The 20,195-nt window shown below is 44.0% G+C and overlaps 1 protein-coding gene across 1 annotated transcript in view; it reads right to left on the minus strand.

Annotated features, from left to right (window-relative positions):
* The window catches only part of RANBP3 (RAN binding protein 3), a 184,507-nt gene that overhangs the window by 146,103 nt on the left and 18,209 nt on the right, over positions 1 to 20,195 (minus strand). The window contains exon 2 of the mRNA XM_065422006.1: positions 3,722 to 3,777. Coding sequence (XP_065278078.1) covers positions 3,722 to 3,777 — 56 coding nt within the window. The remainder of the gene's footprint in view (positions 1 to 3,721; positions 3,778 to 20,195) is intronic.

The raw sequence follows: 20,195 nt of genomic DNA on the forward strand, positions 1-20,195 counted from the left end.
AGTGGGACTCGTAAGAATAGCCATAATGGGTCAGACCAAAGGTCTACCTAGCCGAGTATCCGCTCTTCTGACAGCGGCCAATGCCAGGTGCCCCACAGGGAATGAACAGAACAGGCAATCATCAAGTGATCCATCCCCTGTCACCTATTATAGACTCATAGACTTTAAGGTCAGAAGGGACCATTATGGTCATCTAGTCTGACCTCCCGCATGATGCAGGCCACAAAAGCTGACCCACCCACTTTCCCTTAACTCAGCTGTTGAAGTCTCCAGATCGTGATTTAAAGACTTCAAGTCGCAGAGAATCCTCCAGCTTGGGACCCCTGCCCCATGCTGCGGAGGAAGGCGAAAAACCTCCAGGGCCTCTGCCAATCTACCCTGGAGGAAAATTCCTTCCCGACCCCAAATATGGCGATCAGTAGAACCCCGAGCATACAGGCAAGATTCTCCAGCCGGACCCTCATTTTACCAGCGATGGCACGTTATTGCCTAATTGACTAAAATCACGTTATCCCATCAAACCATTCCCTCCATAAACTTATCTAGCCTAATCTTAAAGCCAGAGAGGTCTTTCGCCCCCACTGTTTCCCTCGGAAGGCTGTTCCAAAATTTCACCCCTCTGATGGTTAGAAACCTTCGTCTAATTTCAAGCCTAAACTTCCCCACAGCCAGTTTATATCCATTTGTTCTCGTGTCCACATTAGTACTGAGCTGAAATAATTCCTCTCCCTCCCTGGTATTTATCCCTCTGATATATCTATTCCCAGCTTCTGGCAAAAAGAGGCTAGGGACACCATCCTGGCTAATAGCCATTGATTGATCTATCCTCCACGAACTTCTGTAGTTCTTTTTTGATCCCTAAGAGGGTTCTGAGCAATGTTACTGAGCATTGATTTCGGCATGTCAGCTGAAATCCATATTTACCAACATCTACCGATTAAAATAAAATCATGCCAAGCCTACCTATAGATTAATAATGGAGAGTACTATTTCCAGAAAAGTCTGCTGAAGATACAGAATCCAGCTACAACAACAGGAGGCCTTGTAAAGTCAAGTTTCATTTTCTGCAGTAAATTGGAGTAGTACCTGAATTCTCCATAATTCTAAGTATCTATTAATGATCAGAGATGGCCCAGATGTGTTAGATTCTCACGGGGGCACACCTTGATAAGCTACTTTTCTCCTTCTCCCATTGATGGTTGCTGGACAGCCTCCTGAAGAAAAGAAGCACTCTGTATAGTGCCTGAAAGGGTCAACTTGAGCAGGATTACAAATAGGGTTGCCAATTTTAGTTGAACATATTCCTGGAGGTTTCATCATATGACATAATCTTTAATTAAAGATTGAGCTTTAATTCCTAGAGATTCCAGAACAATCCTGGAGGGTTGGCAACCCTAACTGCAAAGCTAACTGAAGTTTAAACTACCACTAGCCAAACACATTTTGCTAGAGTATAAATTATTATTTTCCTTTATCTAAAACTGTTTATTGTGCCACTTTTAAAAAAATTATTTACAGTACACATAAAGTAAGGCCACACTCTTCTGCCCCTCCCCACCCCTCAAAAGACATACACACAGACAAAATTCCCATCAATTTTAATAGGAATTCTTCCTGAGTAATCTTAATTAAGAACTGTCAGGTATGACATGTAATCAGGGAATCCACTTAACCGGGGTGTTTCTTTGGGAAGCAAACTAAGCCCAATGGTAGTTAATGGCAAATGCTGTCAACTGCTGCTCAATGACAATGCTGGGTGTCAGCTAAAATGCTGCCTTTGTGAATCTTGGGCATCTTCTGTTGAATAAAATGACTGCTTAATTGGTAAACCAGATTATCCCAATAAGCATATTACACAATATAACAGTTACAAAGAAATTCAAAGTTGCCATCTTGAGTTTTTTGGTAACATGGGGCCAAGTTATGCTTTTGTTATTTATGTATGCAGTTCCACAGACTTCAGCTAAAGGATTTGCACAAATAGAGTAAGCAAGATTCGACCCTTAGTTTCCAACAAAGTCTGGAGACTTTCATGGCTGTTTTAAAGTTAAGTTATCTTACGTATATTTTGGCCATTTAACATTTTATATGTATAATACCTACACTAATATTTAATAACTTGTACAAGTTGTCTTAAAACAATAAGTCCCCAACTTTTTGCATATACTAATCTGTCCACTAGCACTTACTATGCCATTACATAGGTGTAATGATTTTACTGCTGGGAAGTAATATGGGAGGAGTCACTAACACCAACCCTCCCCTCCCAAAACCATTCATAGTTCTGGAGGTATCACACAAGTGACAGGTACTTCTAAAAATAATATTTATTAGGAGGTTAAATATAATTGAGCTACCTAGCACTGGAAGAAATTGCTGGAGTTTAACTTTAGTAATCTCTACTTTGGCTACAAATCTATCATAACCACTTAATTTATCCCTAACTAATAGAGTTAATCCTTAACTCATGTTTCTTGAGCAGGTAAAAATTGTGACAAAGGTCAAATCTTAGGTTTTATCACAAACCTAAGGAAAATTATCTTTCTATTAAGATTTAGTTCATTATTCATGTCTTAATATTCTAGGAGTTTTTACAGATTACATATAAAATGACAGTCAGATAGCTATAAGAACTAACTTTTGGGAAGAATTAACAACATTTATTTGATTAGCGAATGTGAAACTTGAAAATGGTAGATTTGAAGAAAAGACAGATTTTTAAATTTGAATTGTGGCAGACTTTAAATTGGAAACACTTTAAATAGTACCAAGTTGTCAGCGAGGGTGACAGGAGCTTTCTCTCTCTCTCTACTTACAGAACAAATACAGTACTGGCAGCAGAGAAATGCAAGCTTCTCCCACCAAATCCTGTGCCAACATGCTTCAACACTGAACTGGATAAAGCACCTTTAGGAGTAAATCTCCATGATATCTCTGCTTAACTTCTATGAAGAGTATCATTTATGGTTGGAAGTGGACTGAGACTTAACATTTTACATATAATTTGGTAACAGCTTTCACTCACTATTGACCTGCACTGGATTCAAAACAGACATCTGATGGTAGGCTTCACATCTTGACAAAATATTTTAGTAGCAATTAACTAAAACACTGGAAGGTTTTCTGTTTGAACCCAGCTTAATGCATCATGGAATTCATTTGAAAAACCAGGTCAGTCTCGCTTTCCAAGTTAAAGGAATGTAAACTGCATTTAAAATGCAAAATGCTCCGAGGTCACTGAGTTACACAGCCGACAGCAACATTTTTCAATTTCCCCAAACTTAAATTTAATAATGAGCAATTAACCAAGAAATCAATCAGTAGTTGTATGTAATATGTAAAATTTTAGCACTAACTTGAACCATGTTTTTTTCCTTTTCTTTTTATTTTGTTATTCTCTTTTCTTGCTTTCATTTCTATTTCTACGTAGTAATAAGGTCTGCCTGCGCCTTTTCCCCCCATCTGTCTTTGTTTAGGATACTCCTTTGAAATTGCTCTAGATTTCCCCCACCTTCTGTCTCTCCTGTTTTCCTCCCACTAACCTATAATCTGTGTCTTCCCAAATTTTTTCCTTGAATTTCAAACCCTAATGACAACAATCTACTATCTCTTCTAAACTTCAGAAGAGTAACACCATATACAAATTACTGCTGTCACTGAAATATTAGTCAGGATGACAGTATGCCATAAAATAAGTACATACACAATGATAGCTCCTTACCTTCTGTGCTTTATCCTTCTGAAACACAAAGACGGGTGGAGCAATGGCAGGCTTTTCTGCAAAAAAAGAAATTGTTTTTTCCAACAGCATTGAATATTACAAAGTTATGTTTTGTGATTCTTTTCACAGAAAAAGAATGAATTCTAAAAATGTTCACCTCACAATCCAGGACAACTGCACCTGTATACCCCCTCTGTGGTCCCTCAAGGGCACACACACCAGGCTCCTCAGCTGTCACCTAACTTCAGTAGAGGCCTGCATCCCTCTCCCTTCTAATTGGGTTTTTTCCAGGATGTACAGTTTCCTGCCTACACTGATATTCCCAGCAACCCGACTGCCAAAACTGCCAACAACTGCACTTTGCTTTCTCTTCGAAGGTTAGGAATAATGTAATTGCCAGCAGTTATGAGTTACCAAATAGCATAAGCAAGCACATTTATTCTTATGGTGAAAGCATTATAGTGAAAATATTTTAAAGACAGTAAAAAAATCTAAACACATGCTAATAAGCTTATCAGAGATCACCTCCAAACTTCAGCAAGGGCTCTGGTAGCAATGGGTTTTTGTGTGGTTACAAGTTCATAAACAGCCTTAGCTCAGAATAAACACAACCATGCACAGGTTAATGTTTCCTTTTACAGCCTGGGCCTTCGATCTTGAGATTCCACTGTGACGCTGTACCCCATAATGCTTTATGGGAATATGACATAACTGGAATGTTTTGTGCTGCCTGTGCCATGTAACATATCTCTGTAAAAGTTATGGTCTACTATATCTATTCATCCTATTTGTACACATATATCATTTTCTACTTGAGGTTAAGAATATGGGTTGTATACTTGCTTGGTTTCTAAGTAAGCTTTGTGAGGCATTTGGTCAGCTTCTTTAGGAAGGAATTTGCAAGGTTAAGTACCCGATCAGGAAGCACTTGGGGAACAATGCATCTTGGAATGCTCCAATCCACATAAGAAGTCTTCCTGGAGACATACAAGATACCATGTGGACAATGGCTTCTGCCTGTAAAGACAGAGTCATGCATGGACATGTGACTTGCCCAGGTGACTCCAGAACTCCATCTTGGAGCTGGACTTTGCATAGGAGTGAGGAGGGGGGTCTCCACCCACAAGAGAAAGTCTATTTAAACCCGTGGGAGACCCCTCCATTTTGTTTTCAGCTGGCTAAAGAGAGAGCCTCCCCAACCCCCAGGATACTTGGAAGAAACTGGAACAAAGGGGTGTGAGTGAGTGGAGCCTGGACCAAGGCTAAAAGGAGATTAGTCTGTAAAAGGGAGCATTCTGGAACTGGTGAGGATCTTATCTGTACTCAGTGTTTGATTAGACATAGATTTGCGCATTTTGTTTTATTTTGCTTGGTGTCTTACTTTGTTCTGTCTGTTACTACTTGGAACCACTTAAATCCTACTTTCTGTATTTAATAAAATCACTTTTTACTTATTAATTAACTCAGTATGTATTAATACCTGGAGGAGCAAACAACTGTGCATATCTCTCTATCAGTGTTATAGAGGGCGAACAATTTATGAGTTTACCCTGTATAAGCTTTATACAGGGTAAAACAGATTTATTTGGGTTTAGACCCCATTGGGAGTTGGGCATCTGAGTGCTAAAGACAAGCACACTTCCGTGAACTGTTTTCAGGAAACCTGCAGCTTTGGGGCAAGTAATTCAGACCCTGGGTCTTTGTTGGAGCAGACGGGAGTGTCTGGCTCAGCATGACAGGGTGCTGGAGTCCTGAGCTGGCAGGGAAAACAGGAGCAGAGGTAACCTTGGCACATCAGTTGGCAGCTCTCAGGGGGGTTTCTGTGATCCAACCCGTCACATCCACGAACAGATTATCAGTAGAAAATAGTTCCCTCCTTGGGGTGTAGCTACAAAAAGAAGGGCTTTTGCATAACCAGAGTTGGGAATTTGCTCTCACCTTCCCATAGAGATTCCCTAGACAAACCTTTAACATTGTTTGTCCACGCATCCATTCTTGTCTGGCGCATTGTTCAGACAGTCCTTTGAAGTTCACAACATCTCCCAGGAATCATTACTTTTGTATTTTATAAAATGGACTCCAGATACTAATTCAGTAAGGTTTTTCAAGGATATTGCAGAAAATTGCCGTACGTGTCCCAGTTCAAGTATTAGTTACACTAGTTATAACTAAGGTGGGATTTGCAAGAGTGCCTAAGGGCAGGTCTACAGGGATGCAAATTTTTTTTTTTTTTTTGACATTTCAATGTCAGTAAAAGCCCTAGTGTAGCTGCAGTTATACTGGCATAGGAGTGCTTTTGCTATATATACTCCTGGAGAGATCCTTGGGACTGCACACCTGCAGAAAATATCCCCCCCTCCCACACACACACACAGTACTTCTGCGTTTCCCTGCAGAAAACGGCAGGGAAGCAAAGGGAAGCCGCGCAGGGGGGAGGGGCGACCATGTGTGCAGTTTTTGTGGGGGACTGCCCCCCAAACAGAAGCGAGGGATGGGGGGCACACAGGGTTACGTGCCACTGCCCTCACCCCTCATTTCTACAAATGCAGAACTGCTCAGCTGAAGGAGTCTGTCTCTCAGGCTCCACTGACTCTGCAGCTGAACACAGTCTCTTCAGTCCTAGTGACAGTTGTGCTCCCCTTCTGTGTGCTGGGAGCCTTCCTATTTTCTGTGAAACACTGAGTGCCCACAGTGGGGCTGGCTAAAGGTGGGAGGGAGGGAAGGAAGGGGGGAGGAATAGGGCAGAGAGAGGGGAATGTGGGAGTGAGCGGAGGGGAATAGAGAAGAAAAGGAGATAGGGGAATCGCGGGGGAAAGTGGGAGTCCAGCATGCAGCATCTCCTCAGCAGTAGCTGGGGCTCTCCCTTTAAGCAAGCCCATCGAACACTCACTGTGACAAGCCCTACCCTCTTACACCTGGACCCCTCTGACAAGCCCCCCACACCCAGACCCCCACCCCACTGAGCCCCAACCCGCTGCACCTGGACCTCCACCCATCAAGCCCCACTCCCCCCAGCACCCGGAGCCCCACACCAAGCCCCCACACCCAGACCCCCCTGCTCCCCCACTGAGCCCAAACAACATTACCTGGATCCCCTGCAGAGTCCCATTGCCCCTGCACCCAGAACCGCACAATGAGCCCCTGTGCATCCAGATCTCCCACCCGCACCCAGACTACCCCACTCAGAAACCTTTCAGCCCACACCTGGATCCCCCCACACTAAGCCCTTCCACACTTGGCTGGCCAGGTTCACCCAACAGGAGCCACACCAGGTGTGCCTGGCACAGAGGAGCTGAGCGTCGAGGTATTTCTGGTTGCCACTGTGTCACTGCCGAGTCCCTGTACGGGGAGAGGTGGGGGTTTCAGGGTGATCTCCCACCTCAATGCAGCCAGTGGCCTGTGCGCCCCACTACCATGCTGGAGCCATATTTATTTACTGACAAATCAAATTTGCAGAATTTTAAAAAGTGTGCATACATTTTTTTGCACAGAACTTTTTGGCCCATAATTCCCTCAGGAGTATATATAACTTATTTCGCTCAGGGAACTGGCATAACCAAAACTAGAAAAAGCACTATACTAGGAAGTTTTGCCAGTATAGTTATACTTATACATCCATATCACCAAACCTTTTCTAGACTAAGCCTAAGCGATTTACACACACAAGCCCCACTTTCAATGACACTTATGCTTTTAAGCGACTTAGGAACTTTGAGTAGGAAACAGGGGAGTGTTGCGAGGGAGTTCTCCAGGTGGAGGAGGAGGACTACGTGACCTTGGGCGTGAGTTTGTTGTCGGTTAAGCTGTTGCATGCCTGCTGGTTGCCATGTGCCTGCTTCATTAAAATTTATACCATGGACTGTTTGGGGGGCTTTGTAAGTTCAGCATAGCAACCGGCTAGGCAAAGCTTTGTAACCATGCTTTAGCCCAGGGGTAGGCAACCTATGGCACGCGTGCCACCTTCGGCACGCGAGCTGATTTTCAGTGGCACTCACACTGCCCGGGTCCTGGCCACCAGTCTGGGGGGCTCTTCATTTTAATTTAATTTTAAATGAAGCTTCTTAAACATTTCAAAAACCTTATTTACTTTACATACAACAATAGTTTAGTTATATATTATAGACTTATAGAAAGAGACCTTCTAAAAACGTTTAAATGTATTACTGGCACGTGAAACCTTAAATCAGAGTGAATAAATGAAGACTCGGCACACCACTTCTGAAAGGTTACCGACCCCTGCTTTAGCCTGACATCCTTTGATCCTTAATCCCTTTAGGATCCCCTAACAAGGGGCAGGGCTACTCAGGAAGAATGGGGGGGGGACGGGACACTAATAAGGCAGCTCGTACAGGACCAGAGGAGCTAGTGAACAGGAGCAACAAACAGGGAAGTTTAGAGAGGGAGCATGAGAGCCAGATACACCAAACATTATCTAAACTCAGGCCAATAAACACCTCCTTGCCCCCACAAAAAAGACACTTTGCAATACTAAATATAATGCAGGTAGAAGTACAGCAACAGAGTGACGGCTATGGAGAATAGGTCCATCAATGGCTATTAGCCAAGATGGTCAGACATGCAATCCCATGCTCTGGAAGTCTTTTAAGCCTCTGACTGCCAGAAGCTGGGACTGGACAACATGGGATGGATGACTTGATCAATGTCCTGTTCTGTTCATTCCCTCTGGAGGCATCTGGCATTGGCCACTGTCAGAAGACAGACTACTGGACTAGATGGACCATTGGTGTGATTCAGTATGGCAGTGGTGCCCAAACTTTTCATCTCACCCCCCACCACCACCAGTAATGGAATGTGCTCAGTAATGGAATGTGAGCAGAACCACAGCCAGGCCAGGCGCCGAGAGCGGGGGCTGGGACCACAAGCTGGAAGCAGGGCTGCAAGTGTGGGCCGGGAGCAGAGCAGAGGCCACAGCTGTAGCCAGGGCTGGAGCAGAACTAGAGGGCACACCCTCCCCACTCCCCAGTGGGGCCTAGTTCGGGCCCCACCCCACAGTTTGGGGACCACTGCAGTTCGGACATATTTATGTTTAGGAGAGATTGAAAATCCCAACCCTAGACACCCCTGCCAGGCCTTTTGATAACTGCAGTCAAACAATTCTACATTTTATCATCTCTTGTCAAATATACGACAGTAAACTTTGGTGTTCTAATGTTTAACTCTGTGGATACATTGTCAATGATTTAGGGTGAACTTGAAACTTTGAGCTCCTAGTAGCCACCATGAAAAATACCTGTGCTGCCATATGTTTTGAAATTTCAGAGGACCAAGTAGTTTACTGGGCACTGTACTTCATTAAACAATATCAACTTTCTAATAATTTTTAAGTGTAACTCACTAGGTCACGTGCTTACCATCGCTTTTCCTGATTTCACTATTGTTTCTCTCAATTCCTACAACATGGTGCGTCTTTTCCCTGCTTTCATTAGTGCATTTCTTCCACACTCTGGCCTTCTCTCCAATGTACATTCCTCTTGTTTGCTGTCTCTCATGCTTCTCCCCGACTTTTTTTTGTTTTGTTTATCCCACAAATTTCTCCCTCTCATCACTCATTATCGGTTCACTCACCTCCACCTACCCAATCCCTCACATGTACATTCTGAAAAATTTACCAGACACCCTATATTCAGAGTACTAAACTAAAGTGGAGAGACTCAATATCAAGGGGCAACACCTAAAGAAATCAAGCCCCACAGAAGCTCTTGGTAAAAGGGGAGGGTGCTGGAATGTCTCTGTCCCATCTTTCAGAGCCTCTAGCTAAAAGGTACCTGACAAATATGAAGCACCTCTTCACACATACACACACTATCTGCTGTGAATGAGTGAGAATTCTCTGTTCCCCCGTCAATCTCAGAGCCTTCTTGCCAATGCAAGGGCAGGCTCTACTGTTGCAGTTATTCTACCCTCTTGCTTTTTTGGATCTCCATGAGAACATCTCAATGCTCAGTGGAGCCATTCACAATGGTGCCGAGATTTTATTACTGGATGGTATTCGCACATGTAGAATTCAGCAGTCTGTATTTATAGTTCAAATTATTCCTGCCAAGGAATGACCTCATACTTGCCAATAACTAATTTCATTGGGAATTGTGTTGTCCATTCCCATAGCTTTAAGTTCCTCTGAAATTCCCCACAATTTTCTCCAGTATTGACTATCCTAAATAATTTTGTTATCATCTACAAAAATTTGCCACTTCACTTACATTTCCTAGATAGGCAGTTTCCTGGAGAAGACAGACAGACAATCTCCTGAACCTGATTCGGACTTCTCCGTTGGGAAAGCAGGGCCTTCCTTGCTTTGAATCAAAGAGGAAAGGGAAGGAATTATATGAAGGATGCTGATGGGACACTAACCCTTTCTGTGGTCAGTCATAGTAGGACTTTTTAGCCCCCTTTTAATGTGTTTCAGGATGTATACAAATCTATGATATTTTAATTGGCTTTTTATATTTAAATTGGCTTTTTTATTTAAATTAAATATTTTTTAAAAAGAAATGTATTTAAAATGTAACCTGAAATTAAGATTATTAAAGACTAAAATTTAGATGATCTATTAAAGTCAATTAAATTACAACAACAATATTAAAGCAGTATATATGTTTACTGCTAAAGATTTACAAAAAGTCAAGCCACTGAACTGGCAGAAGCCATTAGCTAAGCCACTGGATGGAACCAGAGTTTATTGAAGTGCTAAACCAACTTGATAGCAGTATTTTTTTATTTATTTTTTAATTAATGGAGATATCCTATCTCCTAGAACTGGAAGGGACCTTGAAAGGTCATTGAGTCCAGCCCCCTGCCTTCACTAGCAGGACCAAGTACTGATTTTGCCCCAGATCCCTAAGTGGCCCCCTCAAGGATTGAACTCACAACCTGGGTTTAGCAGGCCAATGCTCAAACCACTGAGCTATCCTTCCCCCCCCCCCCCCCTTTTACAGGTGCAAAGAGAATATTTTCTTCAATTCAGTTTATTCAACTAGTTCGGTGACTAGTTCATTCATAGCTCAGAAAGTGACTGAGTTGAAAAAGCAGGAAAGCTTGTTTCCTCTTCCATTTTATGAATAAAAACTAGGTGTGAGGATGAGATCTACCAATTTTAGTCTTGAAGGAAATGGTGACCAGAAATAAAATCAGATAAATTCACTAACTACAGATACCTTCTTTGTTTAATAAATCAGTTGGTTTTAAATACCAAAGATGTATTAATGAGGGGAGGAAGTTTGTATCCAGCACATTGAGGGTGATTTTATTTAACTAATCAAAATAGAATTTTAAAATGCTTTTTTTTGCGTTTTAACTGAATTCCTGTTTCTATCCAAATAGAGCTTTACACAAATCACAAGTAAATAAAATGAATCTACTAAATAGAAAGGCGTCACTCACCATTTTGTAACAAAATGTATAAATTAAGAATGTGAATAAATAAATGTTAAGCTATATAATTGTTTAAATAAATCTATACATATGGCATATTTTCCTAGTTACCAAGCATAAGTACCAAATTCAGTGTAAAGGCTGTTTTAGTCGCAAATCAACATGTTTTAATGGTTACCAAACAATAAGAATCAACCTTTTTCAGTAGGAAAATAACTAAATACAAACGCAAAAAAGGATTAAAATTGATTATTTAAATCAAGGTTTTCTGCATGCTGACCTAAATCATGTTTTAGATCAGTGATTTAAATCACTAAACCTCTCATTGACCCTGGCTGTATAACTCTGTACCAGAGGAACTCAACTAAGAACACACTAGCACCAACACTCTAGAGCCTGATTTCGGGTTTCTCTAGCCACAGGGCCACTTCACAGGTAGTCAGATTAGATGTTCATAATGGTCCCTTCTGGCCTTGGAAACTATAAATCTGCACTGCTCTGCTGAGACTAGGCAACATTCCATCCTGGAAGAGTGACAGGTACAACCTCCCATATCTCTTTAGCCATCAAGGCTAGAAGCAGGAGCTTTATACCATTAGAAAGTCAGGAACATTCCATTTCCCATGGGACACACAGCAACAGCTTTTAGTACTGGTAGGCTACAAGATCAGAAGTTTAAATTGTGACCTTTTATTACAAGGAAAGCTATTTTAAGAAGTTTTAGAGGGGGCTGTGGGTGGGTGGGTTTGTAAGCTATCAAGCGATTTAAAAAATTAATAGTTCGATTAATCGCACTGTTAAACAATAATAGAATACAATTTATTTTAATATTTTTAGATGTTTTCTACATTTTCAAATATATTGATTTCAATTACAACACAGAATACAAAGTGTACACTGCTCACTTTATATTTCTTTTGATTACAAATATTTGCACTGTAAAAAAAAGGAAGTATTTTTCATAAGAACATAAGAATGGCCATACTGGGTCAGACCAAAGGTCCATCCAGTCCAGTATCCTGTTTGCAGACAGTGGCCAATGCCAGGTGCCCCAGAGGGAGTGAACCTAACAGGTAATGATCAAATGATCTCTCTCCTGCCATCCATCTCCATCCTCAGACAAACAGAGGCTAGGGACACCATTCTTTACCCATCCTGGCTAATAGCCATTAATGGACTTAACCTCCATGAATGTATCTAGTTCTCTTTTAAACCCTGTTATATTCCTAGCCTTCACAACCTCCTCAGGCAAGGAGTTCCACAGGTTGACTGTGCGCTGTGTGAAGAAGAACTTCCTTTTATTTGTTTTAAACCTTCTGCCCATCAATTTCATTTGGTGGCCCCTAGTTCTTATATAATGGGAACAAGTAAATAACTTTTCAATTCACTTAAGTACTGTAGTACAATCTCTTTATCATGAAAGTTGAACTTGCCAATGTATAATTATGTACAAAAATAACTGCATTCAAAAATGAAACAATGTAAAACTTTAGAGCTTACACGTCCAAGTTAATGCTGCCTGCTTCTTGTTTACAATATCACCTGAAAGAGAGAACAGGCATTCGCATGGCACTGTTGTAACCATCATTGCAAGTTATTTATGTGCCAGATGCGCTAAAGATTCATATGTCCCTTCATGCTTCAACCACCATTCCAGAGGACATGCATCCATGCTGACGACGGGTTCTGCTTGATAAGCATGTACATATATATCATCTGAGTCAGATGCCACCAGCAGAAGGTTGATTTTATTTTTTGGTGGTTCGGGTTCTCTAGTTTTCGCATTGGAGCATCGCTCTTTTGAGACTTCTGAAAGCATGCGCCACACCTCGTCCCTCTCAGATTTTGGGCAGCACTTCAGATTCTTAAACCTTGGGTCGAGTGCTGTGGCTATTTTTAGAAATCTCACATTGATACCTTCTTTGCGTTTTGTCAAATCTCCTGTAAAAGTGTTCTTAAAATGAACATATGCTGCATCATCATCTTACACTGCTATAACATAAAATATATGGCAGAATGTGGGTAAAACAGAGCGGGGGGGATATACAATTCTCTCCCAAGGAGTTCAGTCACAAATTTAATTAACACTTTTTTTTTTTAAACGAGCATCATCAGCATGGAAGCACGTCCTCTAGAATGGTGGCCGAGGCATGCAGGGGCATATGAATATTTAGCATATCTGGCATGTAAACACCTTTCAATGCCAGCAACAAAAGTGCCATGCAAACACCTGTTCTCACTTTCAGATGACATTGTAAACAAGAAGCGGGCAGCAGTATCTCCATAAATGTGAACAAACTTGTTTGTCTGAGTGATTGGCTGAAGTAGGACTGAGTGGACATGTAGGCTCTAAAGTTGAACTGAGAGAAGCAGTATACATGATATAACTTGGATTTTAGAAAGGCTTTTGACACTATCCAACTCTCGTAAGCAAAACTTAAGAAACGAGGTCTAGATTAAATTACTATAAAGTGGGGGCACAACTAGTTGAAAGACCGTATTCAGAGTAGTTATCAGTAGTTCGCTGTCAAACTGGGAAGGTATATCTGTGGCACCTGGGTCCGCACTATTCAATATTTTCATTAATGACTTGGATAACGGAATGGACAGTATGCTTATAAAATTTGCACGTGACACCAAGCTCGGAGGGGTTGCAAGCATTTTAGAGAGCAGGATTAGAATTCAAAATGACCTTGATAAATTTGAGAGTTGGTCTGAAATCAAAATGAAATTCAATAAAGATAAGTGCAAAGTACTTCAGTTACGAGGAAACAATGAAATGCACAGCTACAAAATTGGGAACAACTGGCTGGGTGGTAGTACTGCTGAAAAGGATCTGGGGTTATAATGAATCACAAATTGTTTATGAATCAACAATGTGATGCACTTGCAAAAAAGGCTAATATTCTGGGGTGTATTAGCAAGAGTGTCATATGTAAGCCACAGGGCCCCATTCTACTCCACACTAGTGAGTCTTTAGCTAGAGTACTGTGTTCAATTCGGGGTGTCACATTTAGAAAAGTTGTGGACAAACTGGCGGAAGTCCAAAGGAGAGCAACAAAAATGATAAAAGGTTTAGAAAACCTGACCTATAAGGAAAGGTTAAAAAAGTGGACATGATTAGTCTTGAAAAAAGCAGACAGAGGAGGGAAAACTGATAATAGTCTTCAAATACACTGCCACCAGCATTCACACAGGCAGGGACACACCCAGCTGCAGTTGCATGCAGGCTGACCCAGCCACTGCATGAACCAACAATAGAGAAGCTACAGCTAAAATAATCCCCAGCTCCCCAGCCTAAAACCCCAGAGCTGTACCGTCTTGCCCTGGCCGAAACCCAGACCAGTATGAATTTATTTCCCAGCTTGCCCCTCCCTCAATGTGGAGAGAAGTATGCAACAAACTTTTGTTATCCAAGCTGAGATTTCCCCCCAGACACTTCAATTAAAGGCACACTGATTTAAATAAACTTGTTTTTTGGTTTATCAACTACAAAAAAAAAATAGATTAAGCGATTATAAGTGACAGCGAACAGATCAAAGCAGATTACCTAGTAAATAAACAAAACCACAAACTAAGCCTAAAATACTAGAAAGATTGGATATGAATTAGCAATTTCGCACCCTGACTGATGATACAAGCAGGCTTGCATTCTCAAGGCACAAGCTGCACTTGCTTTGCAGCTTGGGCTCCCCGCCACAGTTCCAAATCCTTTTCTTTTGGAACTTCTTTCAGGTGTTCAGTTGTGGGGAAGTGAAGAACAACAGATGATGTCACTCCGTGCCTTATATAGCTTTTCCGTATGGCAGGAACCCTTTGCTTCAAACTTGGTTCCCAGACTAGTTTGTGGAAAAATACAGGTACCCAGAATGGAGTTCAGAGTCATGTGGTCTGGTCACATGCCCTTGAGAGTCATAGCAGCCCTTACTTACAGGCTGGCAGAAACGTTCACAGGAAGGCTAAGCTATTTCACAGCCCCATTGTCTTTGTTGATGAGCCATTAGCACGGTCTGGCTTCTTCATTGTTGTACCTGAAAGGCTGGCTGTGGGTGTTTTCCAGAGTAACCCATTTGAAATACAGATCTATACTCAATGTTTATAACTTCAGATACAAAAATGATACATGCATACAAATAGGATAATCATACGCAGCACATAACTTTTCAAGAGACACCTTACATGACCCATCTTGTACGAAATGCATCATAATTATGACAATCATATAATAATATTACTATGACCAATATGGGGTGTAGTATCACACCTTCATAGTTTCATAGGCCTTGGCTACACTTGAGAGTTACAGCACAATAAAGCCGCCCCCAGCGCTGTAACTCACTCCCCGTCCACACTGGCAAGGCACGTACAGCACTGTATCTCCGCGGCTACAGCGCTGCTTGTACTCCACCTCCCCGAGAGGAATAAAGAGTATTGCGCTGCCGCTGCTGCGCTGTGGCGCCAGTGTGGCCGCCCAATGTGCTCTGATTGGCCTCCAGAAGTATTCGGCAGTATCCCACAATGCCTGTTCTAGCCACTCTGGTCATCAGTTCGAACTCTACTGCCCTGGCCTCAGGTGACCAACCGTCAGACCCGCCCTTTATATTCCCCGGGAATTTTAAAAATCCCCTTCCTGTTTGCTCAGCCAGGTGTGTAGTGCTATCAGCGAATCTTTCCAGGTGACCATGCCTCCATGCGCCAAGCGAGCCCCAGCATGGAGCAATGGCGAGTTGCTGGACCTCATCAGTGTTTGGGGGGAGGAAGCTGTCCAGTCCCAGCTGCGCTCCAGCCGTAGGAATTACAATACCTTTGGGCACATTTCAAGGGCCATGATGGAAAGGGGCCATGACCGGGACGCACTGCAGTGCAGGATTAAAGTGAAGGAGCTGCGGAATGCCTACCGCAAAGCCCACGAGGCAGACGGCCGCTCCGGTGCTCCCCCCGCGACCTGCCGATTCTACAAAGAGCTGGACACGATACTTGGGGGTGACCCCACCTCCACTCCGAACACCACCATGGACACATCAGAGCGGGGGGAGGAGGAGGAGGAAAGCGGGAGTGAGGGTGCTGAGGTGGGGGGGGAAGACACCCCGGAATCCCTGGAGGCATGCAGCCAGGAGCTCTTTTCGAGCCAGGAGGAAGGTAGCCAGTCACAGAGGCCGATACTTGGTGGAGGACAAACAGAAGAGCAGGTTCCCGGTAAGTGGCTTTTTTTGGGGGGGGGGAAGGAATTTTCGGTGTGGGTTCTTTGGGAGAGGAGGGTTAGGGCTGCATGCATGCCTAGATGCGGAATAGCGCATTGATGTGGTCTATCACATCGTGGTAATCGGCCTCGGTAATCTCTTCGAAAGTCTCATCTAGAATGTGAGCAATGCGCTTGCGCAGGTTTCTTGGGAGATCCACCGTGGTCCTTGTCCCAGTCAGGCTAACGTGTCCACGCCACTGTGCCGCGAGGGGCGGGGGGACCATTGCTGCACACAGGCAAGCGGCATATGGGCCAGGGCGGAAGCCGCATTGCAGTAGAAGACCCTCCCTTGCTTCCCAGATCACCCTCAGCAGCGAGATATCTTCCAGGACGAACTCCTGTGGAAAATGTTGGGACAGTGTTCAGTGTAGGTGCCCACTGCAGCTGTTGGCTCTCCCCAAGGCACAGAAACCCAGAGGACAGTACAGCCCTGGAACAATCAGTCCCCCTTACTCACCATTTTGGGGCTCCTGTGGGTTATGTGCGCTCTCTTTGGAACAGGAAAATTATGCTATTGTGTAGACTGTGTGTGCCCTCCTTAAGTGCGGGGGAATCATTACTCTGTCTGGTATAAACAATGCTGCCTCTGTTAAGTGTTGCATTTTGCCTTTACAGATGCAACCTTGAGACCTCAACCGTCTGTGTTAACACCGGCTGAGAGACTGCGAAAACTCAGGAAGAGATCGCGAAAAAGCAAAGAAGACATGCTGCAAGAAGTGATGCAGCAATCTCTTAAAGAGAATCAAAAAGCGCAGGAGTGGAGGGGGAGCGAAAGCAAGATCCGCCAGGAAAATGCAGCGCACCGGCGGCGAAGCACGGAGCACTGGCAGCAAAGCACGGACTGGCTGATAAGCATCCTGGAGCGCCAAGCGGACTTTATCCAGGCGCTCATCGCCATGCAGGCGGAGCACTACCGCGCCCGCCTCCCCCCCGCAGCCTTTGTCCCAAAACTCTTTCCCTTGTGCCCCCATGTCACCTCCAACCCACTTTTCCCAACATCCGGGTTCTTACTGCCACCAGCTGCCTCCAACACCTGTATCTTCACCACCCAGCCCTGAAAACTACGACCCTTACCCTCTGCACTCAACCCCCATCACCATGCAGTATAGCCATCCTGAAGTACAGCCCTCATTGCACAGCACTCCAGACAGGACATACGCAAATCTGTGATTGTACCGTTCCCCACCACACCCCCTTGCCCTTTCTGATTCCCAAACAGTTGTGTTTCTTTTCAATAAATGAATTTTATTTTCAATAAATGGATTTTCTGGCTTTGAAAACATTCTTTATTATTGCATAAAGTAAGATACCTTAGCCCAGGAAAGAAACAGGCACTGAAAATCAGATTAGCAAACACAGATTCCTACTAACATTGTAACCACTGCACTTCACTCCCATGCAGGGCACCAGATATTATTGCTGGTTTTCAGCCTCAAATTGCTCCCTCAAGGCATCCCTAATCCTTGCAGCCCCGCGCTGGGCCCCTCTAATAGCCCTGCTCTCTGGCTGTGCAAAGTCAGCCTCCAGGTGTTGAACCTCGGAGGTCCATGCCTGACAATCTTTCACCCTTCCCTTCACAAATATCATGGAGGGTACAGCACGCGGATATAACCGCGGGGATGCTGTGTTCAGACAAGTCCAGCTTCCCATACAGAGATCGCCAGCGGCCCTTTAAACGGCCAAAGGCACACTCCACAGTCATTCGGCACCGGCTCAGCCTGTAGTTGAACCGTTCCTTGCTGCTGTCAAGGCTCCCTGTGTAGGGTTTCATGAGCCACGGCATTAACGGGTAAGCAGGGTCTCCAAGGATCACAATGGGCATTTCGACTTCCCCTACTGTGATCTTCCGCTCTGGGGGAAAAGTCCCAGCCTGCAGCTTCCTGAACAGGCCAGTGTTCCGAAAGATGCGTGCATCATGCACCTTTCCGGGCCAGCCTGTGTTAATATCAATGAAATGCCCACGGTGATCTACAAGCACCTGGAGAACCATAGAGAAATACCCCTTCCAATTAACGTACTCGGATGCTAGTTGGGGTGGTGCCAGAATAGGAATATGCGTCTCATCTATCGCCCCTCCACAGTTAGGGAAACCCATTTGTGCAAAGCCATCCACTATGTCCTGCACGTTACCCAGAGTCACGTTCTTCTGAGCAGGATGCGATTAATGGCCCTGCAAACTTGCATCAACACGATTCCAACGGTCGACTTTCCCACTCCAAACTGGTTCGCGACCGACCGGTAGCTGTCTGGAGTTGCCAGCTTCCAGATTGCAATAGCCACCTGCTTCTCCACCGGCAGGGCAGCTCTCAATCTCGTGTCTTTGCGCCGCAGGGTGGGGGCGAGCTCCTCACACAGTCCCATGAAAGTGGCTTTTCTCATCCGAAAGTTCTGCAGCCACTGCTCGTCATCCCAGACTTCCATGACGATGTGATCCTACCAGTCAATGCTTGTTTCCCGAGCCCATAAGCGGCGTTCCACAGTGCCAAGCATATCCGTGAACACCACAAGCAATCTCGTGTTGCACGCGTTACGCGACTCGATATCATCGTCGCACTCCTCACTGTCACTTTGGATCTTAAGGAATAGCTCGACTGCCAAACATGATGTGCTGGCGAGACTCGTCAGCATACTCCTCAGCAGTTCAGGCTCCATTTCCCCCAGACCGAAATGGAACACAGATCGCGCTGCACAGAAACCGTTGAAAGATGGAGCCAAATGTGGATGGAAACACAGGGATTGCTGGGATGCGAAGCGATGCATCACGGTGCATTGGGACAGGACCCAGAATGCCCCGCACCCTCTGCCCCCTTCCCACTTACACGGCGCCAGAATGGGAAGAGGTGCTCTGTGGGATAGCTGCCCATAATGCACCGCTCCCAATGCCGCTGCAAATGCTGCAAATGTGGCCACAACAGTGCGCTGGCAGCTGTCAGTGTGGACAGACTGCAACGCTTTCCCTACTCAGCTGTACGAAGACAGGTTTAACTCTCAGCGCTGTACAGCTGCAAGTGTAGTCAAGGCCATAGAGTTTAAGGCCAAAAGGGACCATCAGATATCTAGTTTGATCTACTGCATACAGTAGAACCTCAGAGTTGTGAACACCAGAGTTACAAACTGACCGGTCAACTACACACCTCATTTGGAACCGGAAGTATGCAATCAGGCAGCAGCAAAGACAAAAAAAAAAAAAAAAGGCAAATACAGTACAGTGTTAAACTACTAAAAAAAATAAAGGGAAAGTTTAAAAAAGATTTGACAAAGTAAGGAAACTGTTTTATGCTCGTTTCATTTAAATTAAGATGTTAGAAGCAGCATTTTTCTTCTGCATAGTAAAGTTTTAAAGCTGTATTAAGTCAATGTTCAGTTGTAAACTTCTGAAAGAACCACCATCACGTTTTGTTCAGAGTTACGAACAACCTCCATTCCCGAGGTGTTCGTAACTCTGAGGTTCTACTATATCACAAGGCATTAAATTTCATCCAGATATCCCTTATTAAGCCCAAAGACTTTCGTTAGCCCAAACATTTCAGTCTCCAAGACATGAAAAAAGTCACAAGGAGAGAACAGAAGAAACCAAGGTGTAATCAATGCCAGAGGACCCTGCAGTGCAGGGAACTTATTAGGTGAGATATTATCAGCTGATCCCAGCAGGCAAACCATACCACGTTACAGAGAAAGGAGGAAAAAAAGGGGGGGGGGGGAGGGGGGGACAAGATCCCTGGCAACATACCTGGAGAGAATTCTTCCCCAACCCCAAATCTGGCAGCCAGTATGACCCTATGAGTATGTGAGCATACGCAGCCAGACTTCTAGAAAGGATTCTTTTTGTACCACTGAAGA

The sequence above is a fragment of the Emys orbicularis genome, chromosome 24, assembly GCF_028017835.1.
Source record: "Emys orbicularis isolate rEmyOrb1 chromosome 24, rEmyOrb1.hap1, whole genome shotgun sequence".
Taxonomy (NCBI): domain Eukaryota; kingdom Metazoa; phylum Chordata; order Testudines; family Emydidae; genus Emys; species Emys orbicularis.